This window comes from Corvus brachyrhynchos, unplaced genomic scaffold (genome assembly GCF_000691975.1).
Source record: "Corvus brachyrhynchos isolate BGI_N302 unplaced genomic scaffold, ASM69197v1 scaffold56, whole genome shotgun sequence".
NCBI classification, from domain to species: Eukaryota; Metazoa; Chordata; class Aves; order Passeriformes; family Corvidae; genus Corvus; species Corvus brachyrhynchos.
This window is the reverse complement of record NW_008238664.1, coordinates 8,998,638-9,022,999: the sequence shown is the minus strand read 5'-3', so window position 1 is coordinate 9,022,999 and position 24,362 is coordinate 8,998,638. Positions and strand designations below refer to the sequence as shown.

The window sequence follows — 24,362 nt, the reverse complement described above, 5'->3', positions numbered from 1 at the left end:
CTGGATGCAATGATCTCCAAATAAGCCATTAAAACTGCTTCACTTGTCCTCCAGACTGAGTTTCTGGAGAATGACAATAACATTATACCCATTTTGGAGAAAAGAGGAGAAAAAAAGGAGAGGAAAACACGAAGTGCAAATCTGTCCCCTCTCTGGCCTGGCCTTCATAGGTATTACTATTTTTCCTAGTTGTGAGAAAAAAAACCTAATATTGAATAATTGCACATACCTTATTTGTGGCATCGATAAATTTGACTCCCTTGTAAGAGACAGATAGGACAATAGTTGGTACTTTCTTCATCTGTTCCGTAGACTTCTGAAATCAAAATGAAGATATTATTAGAGTTGTGTTGCATTGCAAGAACAGTGCTCTCTTCTTCTAATTAAATACCTAAGTTAAACAAATATTTTACTTTTTCTTCAGCCAGCTCCCAATTTATGCTCTCTTATAGTTACAAAACTAAAAAAAGCTTTAAGTTTGTTATGAGGATGGTAAAAATTTTCCTTTTTCATAACACAGTGGGAAGATAATAAAGCAACTTTTCCAGGCTTAAAAAGACCAGTCATGCAACCAGTGTTTCCCAAAAGATGTGTGTTTAGGACATCTATCTGATATGCCCCATCCACTGCTGCCTCCCTCCCCTTCTCCTGCCCTTCCCAGCTGTAAGAATCAACAGCACAGTACTTCTTGTTGTACTGTTTCTTTGCTGCAATTAGTTGTTATTTAGAAAGATTTCCCTGGTTTTCCCTTCTTCACAGTTGTATTTGTGGCACGAGGTATCCTTGCAGCCCGCCAGGCCTGCCAGTCAATCCGTCAGCCCAGCGTTGTATCTTGTCACTCCACACTTCGACTGCAGCTGCTACTGGAAGCTGCTTTACACATGAATTAGCACACAGGCTTATTCTGCATTCTCTCTGTGCCAGGTTCTCCTACCTACAGTTCATGCCCTCCTGTAAGATTGTTTTTCCTTTTATGCTAGTCTGCTTCTGTGTGCCTTCAGTGTGATGCACACAGCAAATATATTTCCCACTGAACAGAATAGGAAAATATTTGGAGCAGATTTAAGTTCTCTGCAGAAAAAAATGTTCATTAGTTTACAGATTAAATTTACTAGAACAACCCCAAAACCAACCAAATAAAACCCCAAAATACAGCATAATAGTTTATAACTGATTTGAGTTCTTTTAAGGTGGAAGACAATGATGGACTAGACTATTCTACATAAAACTACTATAGATAAATAGGTAACACTCAGAAAATGCTTATTTATGGAGCTATCTACAAACAATCACAGAGATCAATCCAATATTTTCTTGAGAGGAAATGAACTTGAACTTTTGACAGTTACAGGCAAACACGAAGAAACATCGGCACACAGAAGGCGAGTGCAAACACACTGAAGTCTAGAATTGGCACATAGGAATATCATTAAAGCAGCTGAACAAAAGTAGCAGCGGTGGCTTTGTATTATTCAAAAAAACCCAAAGCAGCAGAGATAGAAACTTGAAAACACAAACAGTAACTAAAAAAATATGTTTGAAAAAGTAGGTGATGCTAACACTAGAGAGCAAAACAAACAGAAGCTTAAAACAAAAAAAACCAACCCTGTAATCATGTCTCCTTATTGGCTCTTGATCCTCCCAGAATCAAACAAGACTTCATTTTTGTCAGCGTAAAGTTCTAAGCTACAGATCCAGCTACACTCTGCAATTAGCGTCTGGGCCATGAAGACTATAACCTCTAATTAAACTTCAAGGAGGGCCCCACCCGTCCGTGTAATAGAGAGGACTTGCTGGATCTCTCCATATCAAATGACGAGAGACTTGAGACAGCAATCAAGCGTCAATTTATCCTGGAGAAAACTCCTTTCACCCAGAATACTCGGCACTTTTAAGAAATGAAAGCTTAAATGATAAAACATCCTGAAGAATTTTAACAAAATCTGAAGACACTAATCTGATCTGTGTGCTTCTGAACTGAGTGGAGAAAGAAATGGTATCCCTGCCAAAAGCAGAGCAAACAGCTACCTGTGTGTGTGTGTGTCACTGTAACAGATCTCAAATGAACCTTTTCATAAAATTCAATTTCAATGCACAGAAAGCATGACAGTGACTGTACAGAAGCTGCAGGACATACAGCTATCAGAATAACAAGCAATAAACCCCATACATGCTCATACTAGACAAAATAGTCACAAATATGACAATATCACTTTAATCATCTGGCAAGGCAGCAATCATCCAACTTTTGTCCTTTCATTCTAGTCCAACAGCTACACACAAGAGCGCTTTCTTTTGCATTTTGATTATTGCAATTACCTCCTTAACAGCAAAATTCCTTTTCTCCAATGTGCTATACAAACACAGGTACTCAGCTTTTCGGTATAATTCCCACCATCTGCTATTTGCCATAAAGGTGAAGCATCCTGTTGGCCAGGCCACACTGTACCAATAACCTCCTTCCTCTAGACCTGCAGTTCATAATTTAATCATCTTCATCTGCTCCACATTCACCTGGGTTTGTCTAGACCAGACCTGACCTCTAGTATTTAACTGGGGTTGCAAACTGCCAGAAGACTGTCTCTGAGTGAAATAGCTCACCAAGATGCTATTAAATTACAGCTGGCAAATTAGGAAATGAATCAGAGACTGATGGACGCTTGTAATTTATTAAACCAAACTGTCTCATCTGGTAAGGAGCACAGGATGTTCCTCATCAGCCTGTAAACCATACAAACCCCAGGATTTGTGCAAAGGTGTTCTGAAAGACTGCAGTCCAGTGTAGAATTATAATCTGGTGTAACAATTCTGCACTTGTACTCCCATTGAAACAAACAGCTGGGCAGTGGAATAACATTCTTTGTTATTATGACAGTGCCATCAAGAAAAACACGCAGCTCTATTGCCTGGCTCGACTCTTAGTGATACAGTAACTGAAGCCCACCAGATAATTATTATTTCCAAGCAGTTTCCAGGCTTCAACAGTTTTGAGTTGTCATGGTGAGCTCACACTATTCGCTTGTTGTTCCTTTCTTTTTAAGGAAGGAGTTGTCTGCCAGAACGTGTAACGTGAGAATTCAGAGATACAGGATGAATACCTTTTGCTCAGGCACTGTAGGTGCTTTGGCTCTGAATTCTAGGATGCTGAGATGAAGTCCCACAGCTTTCTTGGTCAGACATTTCACACCTCTGTGCAGGCCAAGTGGGCATCTCTGCCCATGTCTGTGCCCAGAATCTGAGAATAAGGTGGAACACAGGAGTCAGTATTCCCTTTCCTCAGGCTTTTAGGTTCTAGCCACTGTATCAACTCCATGAGGACACAATGAGATGACAAAATATTCTTGTCCATCTGGTGTCTCTGTGGGAAGCATATGGACTTGAGCCAAAGTTACAGGAGCCACAGCTGAAGGCTGGCATTGGATGTCATGTGCATGCTGACATATGGTCTAATGCTCCAAGGCATGTTCATACCATAGTAGCAGGATTAGATTTCATCTCACGTAGAAGCAATCATAGTGACAGGACACTGTCTTTGGGCAAGTGCTCACTAGCCTGGAACTGGTCATAGTTCCTATGAACTGCATTGTTTGTGACTGTAACTGCTCTTAATTTCAATGCACTTCTTCAGGAGAATCACCTGGGTGAACAGCAAGCCTCTTCCAGGCTCCCTGCCAGTGCCTGTTGCTGATCAGCTGGTCACCTATGTCAGGACAGATGTGCATGCCCTGTTTCCATGGGTGCACTGCTCCTGCAGCCAGGAGTCTCTGCACTGCTAGAGAGACTGAGCTTTGGTCCCACCTCTGAAATCCTTGCTGCAAGACAGGTAGGTGACTACATGAAAGCAGGCGATGTATAATTCAAGAACCATAAAACAGGTTTGTCTGCGTACACAGGAGGACAGAAAAAAGCATCACCATCCTGAATCTAATATGACATATGTGCAGCTTCCCCAGACTTCTCAAAAGACACAGAGCATCTTTCTCTTCAGAACAAGGAACATCAGGAGTACCAGTCTTGTCTGTATTTTGATGCAGCTGCTGCAGTGAAGCTGCTTCATCCCCTCAGCACCCACAGTGGAGATCAGCCCAGTGGAAGAAGGTAGAAGGTACCTTCTGCATAATTGCCTGGTTACTATAGTGACTGCTTTTACAATAAAGGTCTGAATTTAAGACTCTTCTGAGCTTGCATCTGAACTCACAGCTGCCATTATTTAGGACAGTGCCAAAAACCTGCACACGCTTGGACAGTGCTGCTCCCAATTCCTCCTTTTGAAATGGGTCACAAGGCGACGCAAGACCAGTGGTGCCAGAGAGAGCAAGAGAGGGAGTGCAATCTTGCTTCTCATCTTGTTCATGGATTTTCTTTAGTTTCATGGAAAAAAACATCACTCTCATATCCAGAGTCTAAACTCATTTTCATACTACAGTAGTACTACAAATTATCTTAAGTATGGTAAAGCATTTCCACTTGCATATTGATTTTGAGTTAAAGGCTGGACAGAACTGCTAGACATTTATTTAGAATATAAACTAAAATCCAACTAATTTGAGATCCACCTTGACAGTGTGCCTAACAAATCAAGGTAATTAACAATGACTTAAGAGGCAGAGGACTGTTTTTTAAATAAAGTAATATAAACTAGTGGTTTATTTTTAAAAATCAAATACAAAATCTGCAACCCTGAAGGGCTTTTAACCCTTTCAAGACAGGATTGTACCTAAATACCTTACTCTGTGCAGAACTGAGAGCACTAATTCAAAACCTTTGAATGCTCCTGCAGTGTACAAACCATGCTATCTCAGAGCACACACACACAAAGCAGCCGAATAAGAAATTCAGAAACACACATAGAATGGCGTCCAAGTAAGAAGCTCACACATTCCCTTGATAAACTGTAGCACATGGTGTAACACAGCCCACTCTGAAAATCTTGCATCTCATTTATTTATTTCCTGACAAAAGGAAATGGGACACCCTAGTACTTCTACTTTGTCACGTTGACCACCTCAATGCACTTATACATGTATTTATAATTATATATATATATATATATCTGAATATACTATATATAAATATACCTGATTCAGCTTTCACACAGTGGCCAAAATGAAAAGGTTCACTTTTAGGTTTATATGTAATTGTATTTGATATTGCAAATATACAGTAAAGAAACACTATTCAGCTATGACAAGTCACTAGAAATCCCATACCTAAATAAATTCCAAGTAAAAGTTTATGAGCCTGTAAAATCTTAAGTCTTCATCTTGGCTTTCTACTTTGTCAAATGAATCTTCAGTCCTATATTGATTTTTAATATCTATATGAACACTGTAGCTGGCAATTCTATTCAGTTATGTACTGGAATCCACTTCATTATAAGAATCTGAACTTTTTCCCAAACTGGGAGCAACTATTAATTCTAAATGGCATCAGACTGCACATTTCAAAACATGTGAAACATCTGTTGGTATCACCTACTACCATACCTGTAAGCCTGTTATTTATTTAAGGCTTATGAAACTTCACTAAGCAGTTCAAAGAATCATAGAAGTCTTAGCTGGAAGGGAACCAGAAGAATAATTGAATCCAACTCCTGGCCTGCACAGGGCCATCCCCAAGAGTCACACCCTGTGCCTGAGAGCGTTGTCCAAATGCTTCTTGAGCTCTGTCAGGCTGGCGCTGTGACCACTGCCCTGGGGAGCCTGTTCCAGTGCCCAGACACCCTCTGGGTGAAGAATCTTTTTCTGATATCCAGCCTAAACCTCCCCTGACACAACTTCAGGCCATTCCCTCTCACTGGCCAGCACAGAGAAGAGATCAGTGTCTGCCCCTCCTCTTCCCCTCATGAGGAAGCTGCAGACTGCAATGAGGTCTCCCCTCAGTCTCTTCCAGGCTGAACAGAACAAGTGTCCTCAGCTGCTCCTCACACAGCTTCCCCTCAAGGCCCTTCAACATCCTCATGGCCCTAATTTGGACACTCTAACAGCTTTATATCCTTCTTACAGTGCGGTGCCCAAATCTGCACACAGGACTCAAGGTGAGACTGCACCAGCACAGAGTAAAGTGGGATAGTCACCTCCCTCGACCAGCTGGGGAAGAGGAGCTTGAATGAATCACTTTGACAAGATCATGCATGAGATGAAATTGAAATAAAAAGTCTAAGTCCACATTTGACCAGTTAGTTTTGAAGCCAATTTGCCTTTTAACAAATATTTAAATACAATTATACGATCTGCCTTTTAAAAAATATTTACTGACTTCTCTCAGTCCAAGAGGTTTAAAAATGCATTAATGACATAATTTAACACTTCTTGGAATAAAACTACATCTGCAATCCTTGTGATACAAAACTCTTTACTTCTCTACAATTAGTGGATGTCTCCAAGCTACATCATTAATATGAACATTGCACTTGGAGTGCACCTGCAATGCGCCTGGTTGAGAGCGAGATGGTTTTTGTCTTTTGCAACATCTCCAAACATTCCTCTGCATTCCTCCTGCCCCTTAGATTCCTTTCAGCCAGAATTCAAGGATGTACAATCCTCTGAAGAACATGGTACAACACAATGTGGATGTGCATAGAGACTGAATGTGTGTAAGATCTTCCACCACTACTTATTTTTAACTTTTGTGTAATATCCATGTGCCCGTTCCACTGCAGATCCGCTGAAAGCAGTGGCCACACAATAGAGAGGCAGAGCTACAAGTCTCAAGAGAGCAGAGACTGAAGAATCTAAATCCTGAAACAGTGTTTGATCCTGACATGGTATTTGCCTAGGGAGTTTCACCAGGAGGCATATGGAGGCTTCTGCACTTCTACTTTTGGAGGAAAAATGAAATGGAGATTGAAAAGTAAGAAAGGATTTAGTAGAAACAAAGAGAAACTGTCATCTAAATTCAGTTCCTTCTTTATATAAGAAGAAATGAAATGAGGAAGAAAGGCCCCAGATGCTGCCTGTTTTCAGTGAATCAACTCTGCTTCACCTTCCTCTCCAGAGATAAGAGAAGCAGATTTTGCAGCAATTCCAACTTTGACATTTTGGTCTTAAGTTAGAAAGACATTTAAATACCTGCTTTGTGAGCAGAATTATATTGCTGCTTCCTCAGAACTTTGACCTGAAGTTTAAAAACCTATTTCTAACAAGAAAATATTTAAGAAAGAAATATAGTACTCAGGAAGGTGGCAGGATCCAAGAACAAAATTTAAGTTGTGGGAAAAGCTGCACGTTGGGGGGAAGGGACTACTGCTGCAGTAAATATTTGACTGCTTTAGACTGTTCAGTTGGTGTATGCAACATCAGTGATTTAACACTGCTGCAAAGAAAGAGTCTACCTTGCTGCTGTGCTCGTGCCAGTAAGTATAAAACAATCCCCTTCCCACCTGGTCAAGGAATTCAGATGTGTAAATGCTAGATGAAGTCTTCTTTACAGAACAAGTCTCTTTCTGGCTCAAATTTAACTTTATCCCTTGTCTTTATTTTGATGCAAACACATCTTACTTATCATTCATGTTCCTGTGATAATTTGCAATGAAGGCAGCAATCTGATTGAAAACGCAACTTGCAGTATTTCCTGTTCCACACTGGAAAAGATGAAAGCTCTTAGCTTCTTGAAGGCATCTCTCAAATATAATTAATAAATCTATTCTGGCCAGCACAGCAAGATTTAATCTCCAAGTAGCAAAGGTCAGCTTACAGCAGGTGGGGATGGAGATAAGGACACAGTGCTGTCCACTAGAGAGGGATTTTATGACAGAAAATAGCTGGAAGCAAGTAAGAAACCATAAAATATAAAGGAGTGCAAATATATGAATGGGAAAGTAAAGTTCTTGGCAAATACCCATAATTTTGTGTGGTTGCACGAATCTGCAGTTTGGGTGGGAAAAAACCTTGACCCCAATGTTGAGCTCAAGCTATTGCATCCTCATGATTTTCCCCAAACAAATCTATCATCTGCCCTGCTAGAGCACACTGCTGCACAATGCTGAGTAGCACAGTAGATTGCCAAGAAGAGTTATTAAGGTAAAAATTCCCAGGTTTTTGGGGTTTTTTTAATTACTATTGGAGGTTTTTTTTACATTATAGAAGATTTAGGATCTCCCTTCACTCTTAAGGTACAAGAGAAGGAGGCTGCTGTAAGCCTCTCTGCAGAGAGACACAAGGGATATCCACATGACACTTCCCTTGAGAACCAAAACCATCAATTGCAATAATTGAAAGCCCTGGGAGCATCTACAACTAACAGCGAGGGATCTGCAGTCAGCAAACATGCCATTTTTGTTGTTTCTCTGTATTTATAAATGATTAAGGAAGATCAAGGTATTTTTTTTCACTGATACACTTCTTTCATCCTTGTGTACCTGCTGACTGAAAGACATCCAGTGAATGTCAACACTTTTTTGAGAAGCATTAGGTTAAAGATGGAGAATCAAAAGCCACACAGACAGAAAAATTAGGTACCTAATTTTCACACATTCTCCATAAAACCATTATGTGGCTGAGTCCAGAAAGATTAAAAAAAGTGTGGGGAGTGACTTCAACCTGGTACAAGTTTATATGTGACATACTGCCCCCATACCCACCATGTTTCAGATTGTAGCATGCTATAGTTTTGAAATACGTACATGGAAAAACAAATAAAATACTAGAATAAAAAATTATTGCTCTTATCAAAATAGTACAGCCTTATGCAAAAATCTTACTGACTCTAGAGATGCTGGACAAGTGTAAAGAATTCAGTACCTGAGAGACAAATAAAGTATCTAGCTTTTCACCTTTTTTTTTTTTTTTGTTTTTTTTTTGGTAAGTGAAACGTCCCTTTCAATGTAAAATGTAACTAAAACAGAAGCCAGCTTTTCAATGACAACCCAGGGTTACTTAAATACAATAATGAACATCACAGCAAAATTTCAGGATGGCTTTGGACAACCTGGACTCCCAATTCACAAACAACAACTTTCAGGAGACATCCAGAGGGAGAAAGTTTTGGAAAACCACACATTTTTCTCACTGCAAAACAGGCTAAAATAATAATTTGTTCCCATTAAGTCAAAGATTCTTGCTTTTGACTTGAATAGGAACATGATTAAAAGGACTACATAGAAAGAATAGTAGAAATCCTGATTAAAAACTATTTTATTCAAATATCTTTGCAATAAAAATCCTCAAACCAGAAAATAAACACTCTCACAGAACAACTGTTTCAAAAGAGTATAAAAAAAGAAATGTACATAAACTCCACCACTGTATTATATAAGTGTCCTGTATGGGACTATAGAAAACTAGTGTAACTGCACTATTTATATAGGAAATGTGTATTTTAAATTAAATTTTTTTCGAACACTTAGTTTTTTCAGTTTTATAATTTTAATTGGCTAAACTTATTACTTATAGAAATAAATATTAAGGTGCCTATAAATTATTTAGAGTGCCTTTTTTGATGTTAAACCTCCTAGTTCAGTCAGAAAACTTACTGAAGTTGTCATATGCTACTATGGTGTCAACTTCTGCCCTAATTTCTGCACAGGCACATGCCTAAAGAATTGAACTGCTAAGCCTGACAGTTTCAAAACTGGATTGGAAGATGGTATGCTTGTAGCCTCAAGTAATTCCCCAGAACATGTGTATGTGATTGTAGATCCCTCTGTGTCAAATTGTCAGGATTTTTTTTAGAGGACTTTAAGCCAGGTAAGGAATGATTAGCATGTAATTAGCTGAGAAGCCTCAGATCTTCAGGCAATCTAGTAATTGAGAATTACTGCCAGCCCTCAGCTAAAACAGCTTGTACGAAAGTCTGTGTGCTGCACATGTGTAACCAGCAGGAAATGGTTGTCTGATTGCATGATTTTTACACGTATTCCAGCTTTCTAGATCCTAATGTCACGTCTTGTGCTCAGAGACATCTTGCATAAGAGACGGATGATACACAGAAGAAAAGATTTTGCTCATTCACCTAGGTAATTGTACATGTTTGGTAGATTAGCAAACAATTATATTCTTCATTAATTAATGATACCAGACCATTATATGTTCACCATGGCTGTGAACAGGTGTGTTCTTATTACAACTACAGTTGGGAATAAATCAGGTGTGGCTTGTTTTGACTTTCCAGCAGCAATATTTCTTGGAGATAGACTACTGTAATTTTCTACAAACCAGCATCAGGCCAAAGAGACACAGGAAAACATATTCTTAATAGTCTGAAGGAAACCTAGCTGCTTTTCCACCATCAGGTGAAACTGACTTAGATCCCATTTCACCCTTTAATCAAAAAGTATGTAAGTAACTCATAATTAAAGGAAATACTCACATGAGTAAACGTATCCGTAGGATTATGTGACTGTTGGATTAGACCATATGTAAAAACCAGTGTGCCTGGTAACATGTTAATATATTTGCTACTACATATTTAACACTGAAAATTCAATCTAGATTATCATATAAAAGCTATAAATTCTGTTTGTAAAACAATTGGATATGGGCATGCTTAAACTGTGTGGACAGTACTTTGAAATCTACTTGAAGATTCATGAGAAAACTAACATACATTTGGGTTTTTTTGTTAGAGACAACGTGCAAAATAAAAATTTACCTTTAAATTCTGGTATTACTTCAAATTAAGATATAAGGCAGAACAGATTTCCTATTGAATACCAATGTAAAAGCAAGGAAAGGAAATGGGTAACAGTACATTACAAAAGCAAAAAGGATACAGTACAAGCAATCACAGATTGATGTTATTTAATACTATTACAATAGAGAAAGAAGTAGGTTTACAAACTTACCCTCATCTTTGCACATGCATCCTGTGTTGACTCTGTGCCTCGTAACTCTTTTACCAGCATAGAACCTAAATACTAGAACAAAAATCCATTGAACTTAAATTAACTGAAATTCCAGAACAGACAAACATCTGCAGAAATGCACTAAAAATGCTTTAAAAAACCTAGTGGTATCAGTCAATTTCTTAACATATTGCTTTAGAGTTTTTTTACTCTGGAGTTAATGTATTAATCAACCCATGAGACAAGAATGCACAGCAACAAGTGTATTGAATCAGCTGGAGTCCTTTGAAACAATATCCAAAAGTCCTCGAGCTTATCATTTTAGTTACTGAAACAACAAACATATACTAAAGATTCCATCTTAAAAAGCCATTGGATTAAGAAACGGAGAATCTGCTTTTAGCTGCCATCTGCTCAACTGCTATTGTTATGTGTGCAATAACGTGGATAGGAAGGCCACCAGTGATCCTAACCTCAGTGTACTCAATCTGTAACTAATTTACGTGCAAATAGCAGAGCCCGATGTCAGCAAACAGAGAAAATAAATCTCTACTAAAACTAGTTTAAACCATGATTTCTTCCTAAGGAACGGCTGACCCTGAACTATTATTTTGAAGCCTACAGTGATCTGGAGGAGGGCTGTGTGAGAGGAAGCAGAAGGGTGCTGTGTCCTGGCCCAGCTCTCTGGAAACCACCGTGCCCTCAGAGGAGCCTGCTCATCTCCAAGGGCAACAAGGCAGGCAGAGCCTCAGCGACACAGCCCCTGTCCTATAGGCCTCTCCCTCACTATGTCACTTGTTGGCACACACAGTTTGAGCCCTCCTGCACCCTGACAGCAGGCTCTGCTCCTCTGAGGTCTCAGTACCCCCCTACACCACGTCTGAATGGCGCTTCTCCTCCAGGGATGGAGCTGGCTGCATCATCCCTGCCATTCCCACCTAGCAGGGAGGGGTCTCGTTACTGCTAACTGGGCTGTACCAAAGCCACACCATGGTCTGCATTTCTCCTATAGATGCTACAGGCATGCACCTTTGTTGGTGTGCATGTGTTCTTATAGCTCTGTGCAAACGGGACGTTTCTGAATTTCTGTATGATGTCACATGCAAGTCTGGCTTAACTGGGCAGAGAGCACAAGGCACCCTTCACCTGCTCTTCCCCAGGCACAGAGAAGTCTCTATCTGTATTCTCACTGCAGCACAAAGCTACTGCTTCTCCTAAGTCTCCAGTCCTAAGTGAGCAATGTGGGAGCTGAAGAGAAGTCATGCCATTGAGAGAATATGGTAAGTAGGCTGCAGGAGGAGAGAAAGCACTGTGGGCAGGAGCCTCTTTCCGGAGGATGCTGCAGCCCACCACTGCTGACCCTTCTCATTCTACCAGACTGACTCCTCTTGGAAACAGCTTAAGCTGACCCAACTAAATGGTGAACCAGCTTCAGCTTAGACAAGAACCTATCAAAAAGAACTTCAATTACAGATGAATGCAAGCTGGAACTGAACAGAGTGTACTGGTTCAGCTCTCTGGTCTCCTGACTGAAACTGAGATATTTTCTTTAAAGCTTTCGGTTTACACTGTGTACTGCAGGAGTCTCTGACCTGCAAGAAAATGCATAAATATTTCAATGTAGACAGTAGCCAATGCAGCAATTAGTGAGAAACACTTTATAGGGCATTATAAATGGGCCAGTGAGCAAGACCAACACTACCAGATAAGAACAAGCATAAAGGCATGAATGAAGGGCATTCCTAGAGGACTGCAGATGTGAAAGATTCATAAACCGAGCAGCTGTGAGTCCCGCTGGGGGCTCAATGGTGACGTGGATAGGGGTTTGGGCATTAATTTGATGGGACAGTTTGACATCACCCTTGAAGAAAAACAACAAACTTAAAGCAAGCTCTGAAATTAGAAGAGTAAACAAAAGCATATTGAATTGAACTGTATTTTTGTCTGGATCCTGGTCTCTGACACCTTTGGAATCCTTAGCCTTCTCTGGGCAGGTTGCAATTAATGTCTTCAATTTTTCGCTTGTTTGGTTGGATGGTTGTTTTTTTTTGTTTTGGTTTGCGGGTATTTTGTTTGGTTTTTCGTTTTCTCGTTTTTTATGGACTGCAGTACAATGAATTGGTTTTTCCTTGAAAGCTATTAGTTGGTCAGGCACCAGGGTAACAAAGCAGTGCTTTTTGGTTACGGCAGAACAAGAGGAAGAAAGAGAGGAGAAGGACAGCTTCTGTCCCATCTGCACAGCAGCAAAAAGCCTCAGCTGAAGGCACTCAGAAATGCTTTGCAAGGTGGACTGTGGAATAGACACACAAATCACAGAAGTACCATCCAATTTAGTTGTCAGAAAAATCTGAAACTCTAGGAGGAAATTTTGCTTCCTTTTGACTTGCTGTGCTTTTGGAAACGTTCCTTCTCAAACACCCAGAGCATGTGGGAGTAATACAGAGAACATCCAACTGTTTAACTGAGTGATGCAGCACACAGTGAAAGCTGCCCCAATTATAACTTACAAGCCAGGGTTTTACCCTATAAGGCTGAGGTCAATAGAGCTCAAGGAGCTGAAACAAAGCCATGACACATGGTCCTCTAGGAAAGGAAGGTCCTTCCTTAATCACCACTATCTTGGATATTCCTGGTCATTCCAACTTCATTTCTTTAATGATCCATTTTCCAATCTACTACAAAGGTTACATTCAATTATGAATTTACTGCTGGATCATGCAGTAAGAGAAAAGGCACTCTTGAGATAAATATGCTCACTTCACTGAAAACTATGACAAATATTTGAAGAACTGGAAGCTCCTTTTCAATCTGAGGTGAGCAAGGAGGTTTTGAATAGTAGGAGAAGAAGACTGAGAGCAGGTGAGATGGTCCTTGACTGTAACTTCTGTAAGGAAGGCAGAGGTTCTAGTTACTGTCCAGGGATAATCACTGCATGCCTGGCAATTTTTAACCCCATGAAGGTCTGATGGAAGATACAGATGTGCTCCATAAAGACAGGTTTGTAACACCCCTTCTGCCCTTCCTCAGTGGGAGCCAGGCTCTGTCTCACCTGCATTTAGTCTCTAATTCCTATCTTCCCTGATACGCCTTAATCTGGTCCAGCAACCTCCAACTGTTCCCCAAAATGCAGCAGTATTTAGTGAACAGAGCATTATCCTAAAATGCATCGAAGATCCAAGCCCCTTCAAGTGAACAGGATCTCAACCCCACATCCTGGACCAGTAGTTAACCCCCAGCTATTATCCTAAAGACACTGCAACTATTGAGTTTACTACCCTTTCCTTTGTACAATAAGCCAGCCTTCCTTCATAAGGTGGCCACCTCCAGAGAGGACACACAGTGGGCTGGCAAGCACCTTCAGCAACTTCAACAATGCTATCCAGCAAAGTCGGAAGGGGAAATGCAAGCATTTAAAAAGGTGGGCTCAGGTACCTCCTCAGCTCCGCAGAAGCTCCAGTCCCCCCACCCTGTTGACAGGGAACTCAAGATTTCAGAAAACTTTTTCATTTAAAAAGAAAGCGTCCAATGACTTTCTGTATGGTAGGAGACTTCTCTCCTCCACAAGCATTTATAACAGCCAGAGAAGATTAACTGTCTTTAGTTATAGAGGGAAGCTCCATTTCTCCAGGAATGGGAAGTGGTAATCACCTGCAGCCACAGGGAGGTAAAAATAAGTATGCCCTGACCCTGATGGAACTGACTGCTACTGGTACCTGAAGTAGCCATCAGTTTGGGAAAGGTCTGAACGTGCCCTTGTCCCATGGACGGAAAACACTCAGGACCCTCATCTTTATCTTCTCTATTTCCTTTCCCAAAAACATATGTATAAAATTCAGGTGAGGCAACACTTACTTTAGCTGCCATGCACACAGCATTAAGGTATGAAGTATGGGTATGAGGATCCCATATTATGTTTTATTATTCTTCCATAACTACTAGACAGGGATTTGTAACAGATGAAAAGTGGGGGTGTTTGCTCTCACTGTCACTTCAACAACACTTAGCCACTTACTCACAGTGCCCTTTCTCTAACACTAATGCCACATGGACTGCAATATATCACAAAATTCATAGCAAAAAAGTACTGTGCATCCTTGGTTCTCATTTATTACAATTACAGTATTTCAGAAGAATTGACCTGTCTCTCTAAAAGTGACTGAAAAAATACTATAAATGAAAGTAAAACACAACAGCCTATCAAAATCCAAGTTTAATATATCTATACCCCAAATCAAACCACTACATTTATCCACACTTACAAATGCTTTATAATCGCATGACTGGAAGATGAGTTTCTCTGGATGATGTTGCCAATATTGTACAGGCGTTGATGCTGTGGCTTCATTTGGAGGTCGCAAGGTAATTGAAGGCTCTCCCCAGTCTCCTGTCTGAAAATCACAGTTGTTCAAGATGTAAGAGCATGTGCAGGCAAATTCACTATAAAGTAGCCCTCCACTGTTGTGCTCAATTAGCAAGAATTTATTTTCTACACATAGAGCCATGTTACTAAAACAAGGGAACACAACTCCTACAACATTTTTCATTATTTAATTTATAATCCAAAGTCATCTACTGTAGTGTTTAATGAGGCTTTAATTAAATCTCTTTGCTTTGAGAATAAAATCATTAGGCACCCGAAATGTTCCTTAAAAATAAGTGTTTACAATACATATATGAGGATGAGAGCACTTGAAAAAAACATGAGATGCACAAAAATGCCTTTCACAAATTCTGCTATGTGTTTCACAAGCTTTTCTGCAGAGTTAATACACCTTCCATTATCCGGCACATATAACCAATAACTGACTTTCCTAAATGGCTAAATAACAGAGACTTTGTTTTGATCTGAAGACTTATTATACATTCTTCAAACACGAGGCATTCTTTAATCTCTTTACGAATATTTACTTTGATCACCTTCTCTTGATGCCTCGTTGTGGAGGTACTAACATTGCCCTTCCACATTCATCATTCTCATTGATATAGGAGATTGCCTTTCTGAGCTGTCATCTCCTCTCTTTCCTCAAAGTCCTCAGAGAACACAGGTAGGAGTGCAGTTTGCTGCCAAATCCCTTCGCAGCTCACTCTTCTTCCCTCCAAAAGAGCCAATGTAGGCATCAGTACAGGAATGTCCCCAGCCTGGCAGTGCTGGTCTGGGTCTCACTTGCCATTGTGTATTTTTGATCCTGGCTCCACAGGACCTGCACTGACCTCTCCTTAGGGGCTCCTTCTACCTTGCAGGCCCATGCATCAGCTCACTTTAACTGAAAATGACCCGTGGATAGACTTCTCCTCTTCCCTCTGCCACCACCCTCACGTCTCTCCTATCCTGTCTGGTCTGGACTGCCTCTCAATTCCCCTCTTCTCAAAACTCTGTCTTTTTGCAATTACATTTGTCCTTCCTGATGCTCCTTCTTCCCCTGTCTGTTCTCTCAAACTATTTTACCCTTTCCTATATGATTATTTCACTTTGGGTTATGCTACTTCTTTCTTTACCTGCACTTATCTTTGTGTATTTTCTATGTATGTCATATTGTTAAAATATGTGTTGAAACTGGCAAGGAATTGTCATCAGCATTTCACACAGAATATGGCTAGAAGTTTAGACTTCTACAACAAAAAGAAGTTAAGCATCAAAAACACATGAAAAAGTTCTATCAAAGACATTCAAAGTCTGGCAAACTATCACATCTTACTAATTAAGTTGGGACAGAGTAAACAAAACAAGTACATCATTTTCATGTGTCACAAAATAACGAAATGACACGCATTTGCACAGCTCTGCAATGAAAAGCAAGAAATAAATCTGGAAACATCAACATTACCCTGCCAATATGGCAACTTTAAGCAAGAGAACATCATAAAACAAGTCGAACCTAGCTACTGTTGGGACCATTAGCAAATGTACCAATTACACAGCAGTGTAATTTCTGTTTTCCCTAGTTAAGTTGCCTATATGCCATGGATATGACTTCAGCATCAGATTTTGAAAGGAAAGCAGCAAGAGCAATTGCTCCAATTTTTGGGAGTTTGCATTCACAAAAATGAGTCCTTCTGGCCACTAATGCATAAAAACTTTCTATCTTATTTAATCTGAAGTGGGAATTTGATTTCTTTATGAGGCAGTTCTTCTTATAAAATAAATTTCCATCATATTACAAGAGGCAAGGACCTGCATTCTTATTAGTGGAGTCTGTCTTTGACAACAAGAGAAGATGGATTGCACCCATCACAAATTCTCACAGTGTGCTCAGCTGTCTCTTATGAACTGTTCAAGCTAACAGACCACTTGATTTAGTTCTTTTTTTCCCCCCTAGTAAAGATACACTCCTGCATGTTTTGTATAAGGAAGCAGAGCTCAGGAGGTACATCCAGGCAATTTAGTAAAAGGCCACTATGATGGAGAGGGAGTAAATTCAGGACAGAAAAGCTACAAAAGTACATCTTTTGACCACCGGTCTTTCCACCACGCGAGGAAGCACAGGGATGGCCAGGAGGCAGGACCAGAACTTCTACTGAACAAGTGACTAGGGGTAGTGCTCCAAATCCTTGTTGCACTGCTCAGCAGGTGGCTTTCCTCACATGCAGGAAAGGGACAGCACTGGCAAAGTAAGCAGGGTACATAAGGAGTAAAATGAGTACATAGTTTTACAGTTTGTTTCCCTTTTGCACATTAAGCATGAAAAGCACTGAGAACTGCATTGTTTCTGTCTGAAAATAAAGGGCAGAAAAAGGGGAACAGTGATCACCTCCTGTTTTGGCTCAATTTTACAAAGAAATGAGAAATAATCTTCAACCAGGCTAATAAAACTAGTGTGTGAGACGCTTAGAGAGGGACTGTGCAGAGGCCATGTTTGTATCCATTTATTGCTCTATAAATACAATCATCCTACTACCTACTCCTTTTAAACTAGACAAAACAGAATTGCCAAGATTGCTATACATATCTCTAGGATGTTGTAAACACGCAATAGAGCTGAGGTTGAGGAATGCAGATACAGGATTTCTAGTGATCCTGACAGACCACTGCCTCTGGAAGCCTTTACTGTATTTCAGTGTGTCTTGTAGAGGGAGCAGCTACTATGAAAAGACATTATACATAGTCAAATTTTTTTAAACAGCTGTATCATAAGTGATTTTTAACACTTCAGCAGAAGTGGCTCCCGGTTTCTTTTCCTTTTGTTTCACACCAAACTCCTTGGACTTTTAAACAGTACTACTGTTAGCACTCAAAACCCATTTAAATGGAGTCATAACAGGGTAGTCTCCAAAGCCCAGATCCATGAAGATGTTTAGAAGTGTAATTCCTGTTACATATTCCCCACCCAATTTCCTTTCCTTTTTTTTTTTTTTTTTTAGGGAAGAAAAGCTTTTAAACAAGATTTAGATGGCTAAATACATTCATAAATCCATATCTAAAAACCTTAACAGGAAGAACGGGAGCTCCTCAGCAGACTGGCTCTAGTCAAATACTGAAATTCTGAGATTTAAGATGTGATGATGACAGTTAATATCAGGCAAAATACAGAATAGGACCATCTTTGACCTAGAGAAGACTTGAAACCATAGGGCTCAAGTCAGGGAAGAAAAATATGAATTACTAGTAGTCCTAAATCCAGGGAGTTGATGTGGAACAATTCATGGGTGATGTATTGAGATTCCGGTCCTTCATAAGCACCTAATACACTTTTCAGGCAGTACAGAAATGTTCATAAATTGCTGTGCAAGACCAACTATAATGTTTGATTTAAGTTTTAAAAATAGATATGATAGGATAACGATTTTCTGGTTTGAATATTTAATTTGCAATTATAAGAAATAATCAAACATTTAAGCTTATGTATTTTTTATGACACAATATACGGATGGAGATATTTATCTCTCTGATGAAGCAGAAAGGCAAGAGATAATTTCTTCTTCATCTAGCTTTACAGCTCATCAGACAGCTGTGCAATTTATCACATGGGTTTTGCTGTAATGCCTGTGTTTTAGTATTCTAACCTCCCTATGACTTTAACCAGCACCCTAACTCTCTTTGGCCTCTACTAACTTGAAAAAAAAGCTTTTTTTGCTCTGCATTTTGCAGATAAAGAATTTATAATCAGAAAATGGTCTCAAGGCAAGTGTCAGAGTGGTAAGGATTCAATACTTTTACAATGACAACTTTTAATAGCTTTAGAGACCAATACCTCTGCTCTTGCTGGGTTTTCTAACCCCAAAGATGGGCAGATAGGCACTTCTCAGTGCTCTAGAAAGAGTTGGATGCTTGATGTCAAAAAAGCAACAGAAGCAGACTACAGCTATTATTTTTCTACAGTTTTTTTCTACAATTGCTGCACATTTATCCCATTCCCTGAGAAGTGTATTTGACTTGTATTGAAGGCACCTGGATGCAGAGATAGTTGCAGATAAGAAGTAACCTCAATAAATCTTCTATAAAAATCCAACACCTCCCTCGTCTTTTTATAAAAATGTCAAGTTAAAAAGCCTCCATGCTAAAAGGAAGAAAAAACCAAGAAGGCCTGGTTTTGAGTGGTTTGAATGTAGTTATTTTTAACAAGGACCACATCTTATAACTTTTCACCTGTTAAGCCTCATGCCTGGTTATGGTAATGTGTATTAGTCACCATGACAACAACAAATTGGAGCACACATGGATACAACAGTTCTGGCTGAAAAATTTATAATTTTCTCCCTGTAAAAATTTTAAATGCTCTGCAGATCTGTCAAATCCTTATTATTTGCTTATGTTTAAATTCCTAGAGAAAGACACATTTTTTTAGCTCCTTACATGTTTGGCTTTTGAAAGAATGGAAACACTGTGTACTTAGATTTAAAAAACTTCTAAAGCTCAGTAGCCAAAATGGCCCCTCTCTGGCAGAAATGTTCCCAGGAGTCATGACAGAATTAGGAGAAATCTACAGCTGCTCTCAAATACTCTGCTGAACAACTGGCTGTCATCCTTACCAGTCTGCAGTACGGATCACCAGGTTTGCTCTCACGCGCACAGTGACTGCCACAGAAGTGACAAAAATTCAGGGCACCATCAGCATTACCTCCAACTCCCCCAAAGTGCCTCTGCAAAGGCAGTGTGTAACCACAGCTGGGCAAAGCCTACAGACCAACACAGAGAGGGCAGCACAACACACTGCGGGGGCGAAACTGTGCAAACCGAGCTGTTTACACGGTTTCCCGCTTTGGAAGAGTGAGTGAACAAAAACATCAGGAACAGAATTCAAAGCTCCCCGGGGCGAGACGGCTGCTGGCAGCACCCCCACGTCCTGTACGTACGCACACCATGGAGCCGACATACGCTAACCACACGGCACGATACACGAATGCGCGCACACACGGTCCCCGCACGGCGGACAAGGTACGGACTGCTTCTGTCATTTCAGCAACATGACACCCGTAGAGAACACCAAGGCAACAGACTGTACATCCATAGAGTGACAACATAGCCATTTATCGCTGTATCTTACATTATGAACCTGATGAATCGATGAGAAAGGATATCCTGCATTCTGGTTGGTCCAGATCTCACAGACCGAAGACTGCTAATATAAACAGAAAACTGTATCTCATCTTGTAAATATTAATGCACTGCAACTGCCAAAAGGCAAGAATAATTAAGAAAAGGCTTGCAATAATACTAAAGAAGGAAGTAAAACAGTTGTTAAAAGTAATTTTTTTATTTATTTGCTGACAAAATATTTTTGGACTGACTGAAAAGAAACATAGCTTATTCAGAGACTTTAGAAGAGGTTTCAGACTGTGAGTACAAGAAAACAATTTAGTCAGAAGTGCTTGTGATGTAAAGAGATAAAGTTATGCAAGCATAAATAGAAACTGCCTAGAGCAGAAGAAATATTGGTTACTCTCAGTTTTTGGCAGGGAAGAAGTTTGAAGTCAACATCCCAAGTAAGTTTTGACTTAAATTTCTCTCTGTTGGAGACGTTCACAGGGAGAAAGGAAGGGAAAAATCTGGCAACACAATCAACAGGAAAAATACATTTTCTTTATAACAATTACCAGAAATGAATGCATTGCAATTTAGTGAAGTAGCTGCCCACCATCTCCTTCCAACAACAGTTCCTTTGCATACTATGATACAGATAATATTACCTTTGGCATTGACCATGACCCCAACGTGTAAATGAAAGGTTTCAGTCTACCCTCTACATTACTATACAGAGAACCTGTAGTAGTGAAGCAAAGTAAGCATATTGTAGCATCTCTAGCAAAAGCAGCAGAACTAGGCAAGCACAGCATTCACCAGCATCTTTTATATATTTCCTTGTTTGGACAATCATCAATAAAGCATCTGTGGCACCTCAGCAAAAGCTAAGATAACGTTTTACAGTAGCCAGGCAACTAAAACAAAGCATCAGACGTAGGATCTGCCCACGCTATCTTCAGCAGGCAGCAACAAAAGGCAATAAACAGACATGAAAAATGGAACTGCAGCATCCAGAAGAGATAGCAATTAATATATCAGTAATTTAACACCATCAAGAACATGCATTGCTGGTTTTTGTCAGCAGCAGCAGCAGGAGTTTAGCACCAATGCTCAAATCAATCCGAAGAAGTGCAACTCTTCTTAAAATGCTCTTACCTTTTGTAGCCTGCAATCTGGCTGCCTGGCTGGTGACAGAGTAAGTTACCACTTCTGGTTACTGTCAGGGAAGCCTGGCATCCTCTGGACTGACTAAAGAGTGCTGCCAGACAGCCTGGTGGCTGCCTAATGTTGTTAATTGTCCCTTATTTCCTTCATCATCTGAAATGCATGAGCACACATCCCTTCCTCCAGCTTCAGTAATTGTAAAACTTCCACATATGTGGTTAATTCCACATCCCTCATCTTGTTTTCTAAGTTCTTTGCTTCTCCTTCGTGATGTGCAGGGCTCTACATTTTGATATCATTAGCTAATTAAAACTTTGACTTTTGTTCAGTCTTCTACCTCGTCCTCTGCAACTTACTACAAGCTAGTCCTCCTCCATGTGATGAACACATAGTCTCAGTGCAAGGCCAGCAGCAAACACTGCTGCAGCTACTTCTGCTGTACCATCCTTAGGACATTGCACTAGTGGTTACCAATAACCTTTTTCTGTGTATGTCAAGCAAACTAACTTCTGGATGTTCTGGCCATGCCCATCACTATGATGCCTATATCTGTTTGCCTGAGGAGGGGAAGATTCCTGAATAGGAGTCCATGGCGGAAGGCTGTGCCTCTGCTTTTCAAGAGAAGAGCAAAGAAAAGGCATTTCCATGCTGGTGCAGCATGCCCAAGCATCTGGTAATCAAGGTACCCAAGAAAACCTCCTGCACTGCTATTTGTACACACTGAGGTACTGAAAGCAGGAAGGAATGCAGCAGGGTACCACATGCTGGCAGACGTTTTGTTTCTCCCCAGCGCTGACAAGGGGTTGCCATGATGCTGCCACACTGTGCAGCCACTTCTCAGCATCACGATATTCTTGAGACAAAAGTGTGCCCTTAAATCCTGCACCTCTCCAGGACCTGCCTTTAGGGACTGGTGTGGGGCCACAGCCAGCTCGGTCGTGACTTCTCCCAAATGGAAGCACAGCAGTTAGGGTACTCCCTCCAGGAACTGGGAATTCTCAATTTGGTGCCCTTTTCCCACTGGGGGAACTCACATCTTTGCAGCTCACCTTTGTCTTTCACAGGTTAAAGCAGCAGCAGAAGACAGGCTGTCTTCAACCCCTTTTATAAATGGGGGAAAGAAGAGTGCCTAAATGTAGATGTTTGGAGCACTCACCTATGAGAGACAAGCGTTGGGTCCAAGCCTTTGCTTCAAGAACTGTTCAAGTGAACTTCCCCCAGTCAAACAGACCTACCTCCAGAATTAAATTTTGAAGGATCTAGGCTTAAGCGAAATCATCTTAATACACAATCAACAATAAATCAAGCAGGCCAGAAAAGATTGAGAATTTCCCACGACTTCATGAATGCCCCATCAGAAGGGCAGCAGTGCAAAATTCATTATTTAGTTTTGCATTCATTAATATTTGAATGACTAAGGTACTGAAATGCAGTGCAGATGGAACATTAATTTTAGGGATGGTAATGAATTCAAATTCAGAAATCAACCTTTTCCTCACACCACTGTAAAAATATTTAGCATTTACTAGATACATATTTTATATCTTCAAAGTACTTAAATTTTTTAATGAATTATGAAATGCCCAGGAGAAGTACTTAAAGTTGCATATTCCTGTGCTGGAGAGGAAGGAACCAAGGCAAGGAAAAAGGTTAAGTGATTATCTGAGGCCAAAAAATAGGCAGTAGAAGAAAGAATGGGGATTAGGCTTCAATCACTCACAATTTTCAGCTCCCAAAACATATGTTCTCAAAAAAAAAAAAAGCCAAGGAATTCAGTCTGTGTATACACTTCCACCACAATAAACACAAATACACTTGGGCACCCAATACCACTGACACAGAGGTTCTGTGAAAAAGAGTTTAATGAAGAACATTTTCCTAAGTAATATGGTAAAGAAGAGCAAAATAACAGCATCATCTATTGTCTGATTAGTATCAAACATGCCGTTATCTTAATACTTCCCAAAAGATAAATGCTTACGAGTAATGTCACAACAAGACTCTACTATAATATCCTTTTTGTGGTTTTCCATGTATAAAAGGTTTCCCTGTCTAGTCATGGTGGAACAAACTGACAGGCAGGAGGGGCAAAGGAAGGGTGAAAAGAATTATCCAAGGAAAACTTTAGGCTTCCTCCTCATAGACAAGAAAACTTGGTTAATAATCTGAAGAAAGAAAGTAACTGTAAGACTGATCACAGAAATCATATACTTTCTAAGGAGAGGAAAGGAGGAAAGTGACAGAAAAGAATACCTGGACAGCACATGCAGGAGGAGAAGGAGCTGGGTGGAAGGCAGTCCAGATGTATTCATTACAGTTACATCAATGAGTTTCACTCAATGGCATGTTAGGAGATATTAAAGAATCACCTAAATTAGGTGCAATTATCCTTGAAAAGTCATAGAAGATACTAAAGGAGCAAAGAAGGGCTAAAAGAATATTTAAGACGGGAGAAAAGGAAGGTTCAGAAAGTTTCAGGCAGCTTAACTTCAAGGACCAGTAAGTGACTAGAAATGTTTAAAAATCCAGCCACCATCCTGTGGTTCTCATGACCTTCTGGCATCACTCCTGGCCATCTGAAATAAACACTCAGGAATATATGTATGCGTGTGTATATTTATATCTATGCATACATTACTGAGAATAACAAAGAAAAAGTGTAATATTGCCTGCCATGTGCTACCGAGACAGTTACTATGCACCAAGAAAAATTCAAGATGTTCAGAATGAGATGATTCAGTATGAATCATCTCAGATCAAATTTCCTTCCTGTGTCAGAAAACTGGCCGATTAAATCAGCAGCAGCAAGGAGAACTACAGCAAGGCTTGGACACTGTGTGACTCCTGATGCAGCACATTTCGAGAATGATTATTGGTATTTAAGCACAAATGGACTGAACATGTTGAGGCAATCTGCAAGGACCTGCTCCATGCTGTGGCTTGGAGGAGTGCCAA

At 40.1% G+C, this 24,362-nt stretch overlaps 1 protein-coding gene across 8 annotated transcripts in view; it reads right to left on the bottom strand.

The window, feature by feature from the left end:
* Nucleotides 1-24,362, bottom strand: part of ANKS1B (ankyrin repeat and sterile alpha motif domain containing 1B) — a 413,548-nt gene that overhangs the window by 12,987 nt on the left and 376,199 nt on the right. For 5 of the 8 annotated variants that reach the window (XM_017737794.1, XM_017737792.1, XM_017737789.1 and 2 more), the window contains 4 exons: nt 20,266-20,340; nt 15,043-15,171; nt 10,784-10,855; nt 230-316 (listed from right to left, as the gene is read on the bottom strand). In XM_017737794.1, coding sequence (XP_017593283.1) covers nt 230-316; nt 10,784-10,855; nt 15,043-15,171; nt 20,266-20,340 — 363 coding nt within the window. The remainder of the gene's footprint in view (nt 1-229; nt 317-10,783; nt 10,856-15,042; nt 15,172-20,265; nt 20,341-24,362) is intronic. The other 3 variants (XM_017737791.1, XM_017737790.1, XM_017737793.1) reach the window with 3 other exon arrangements.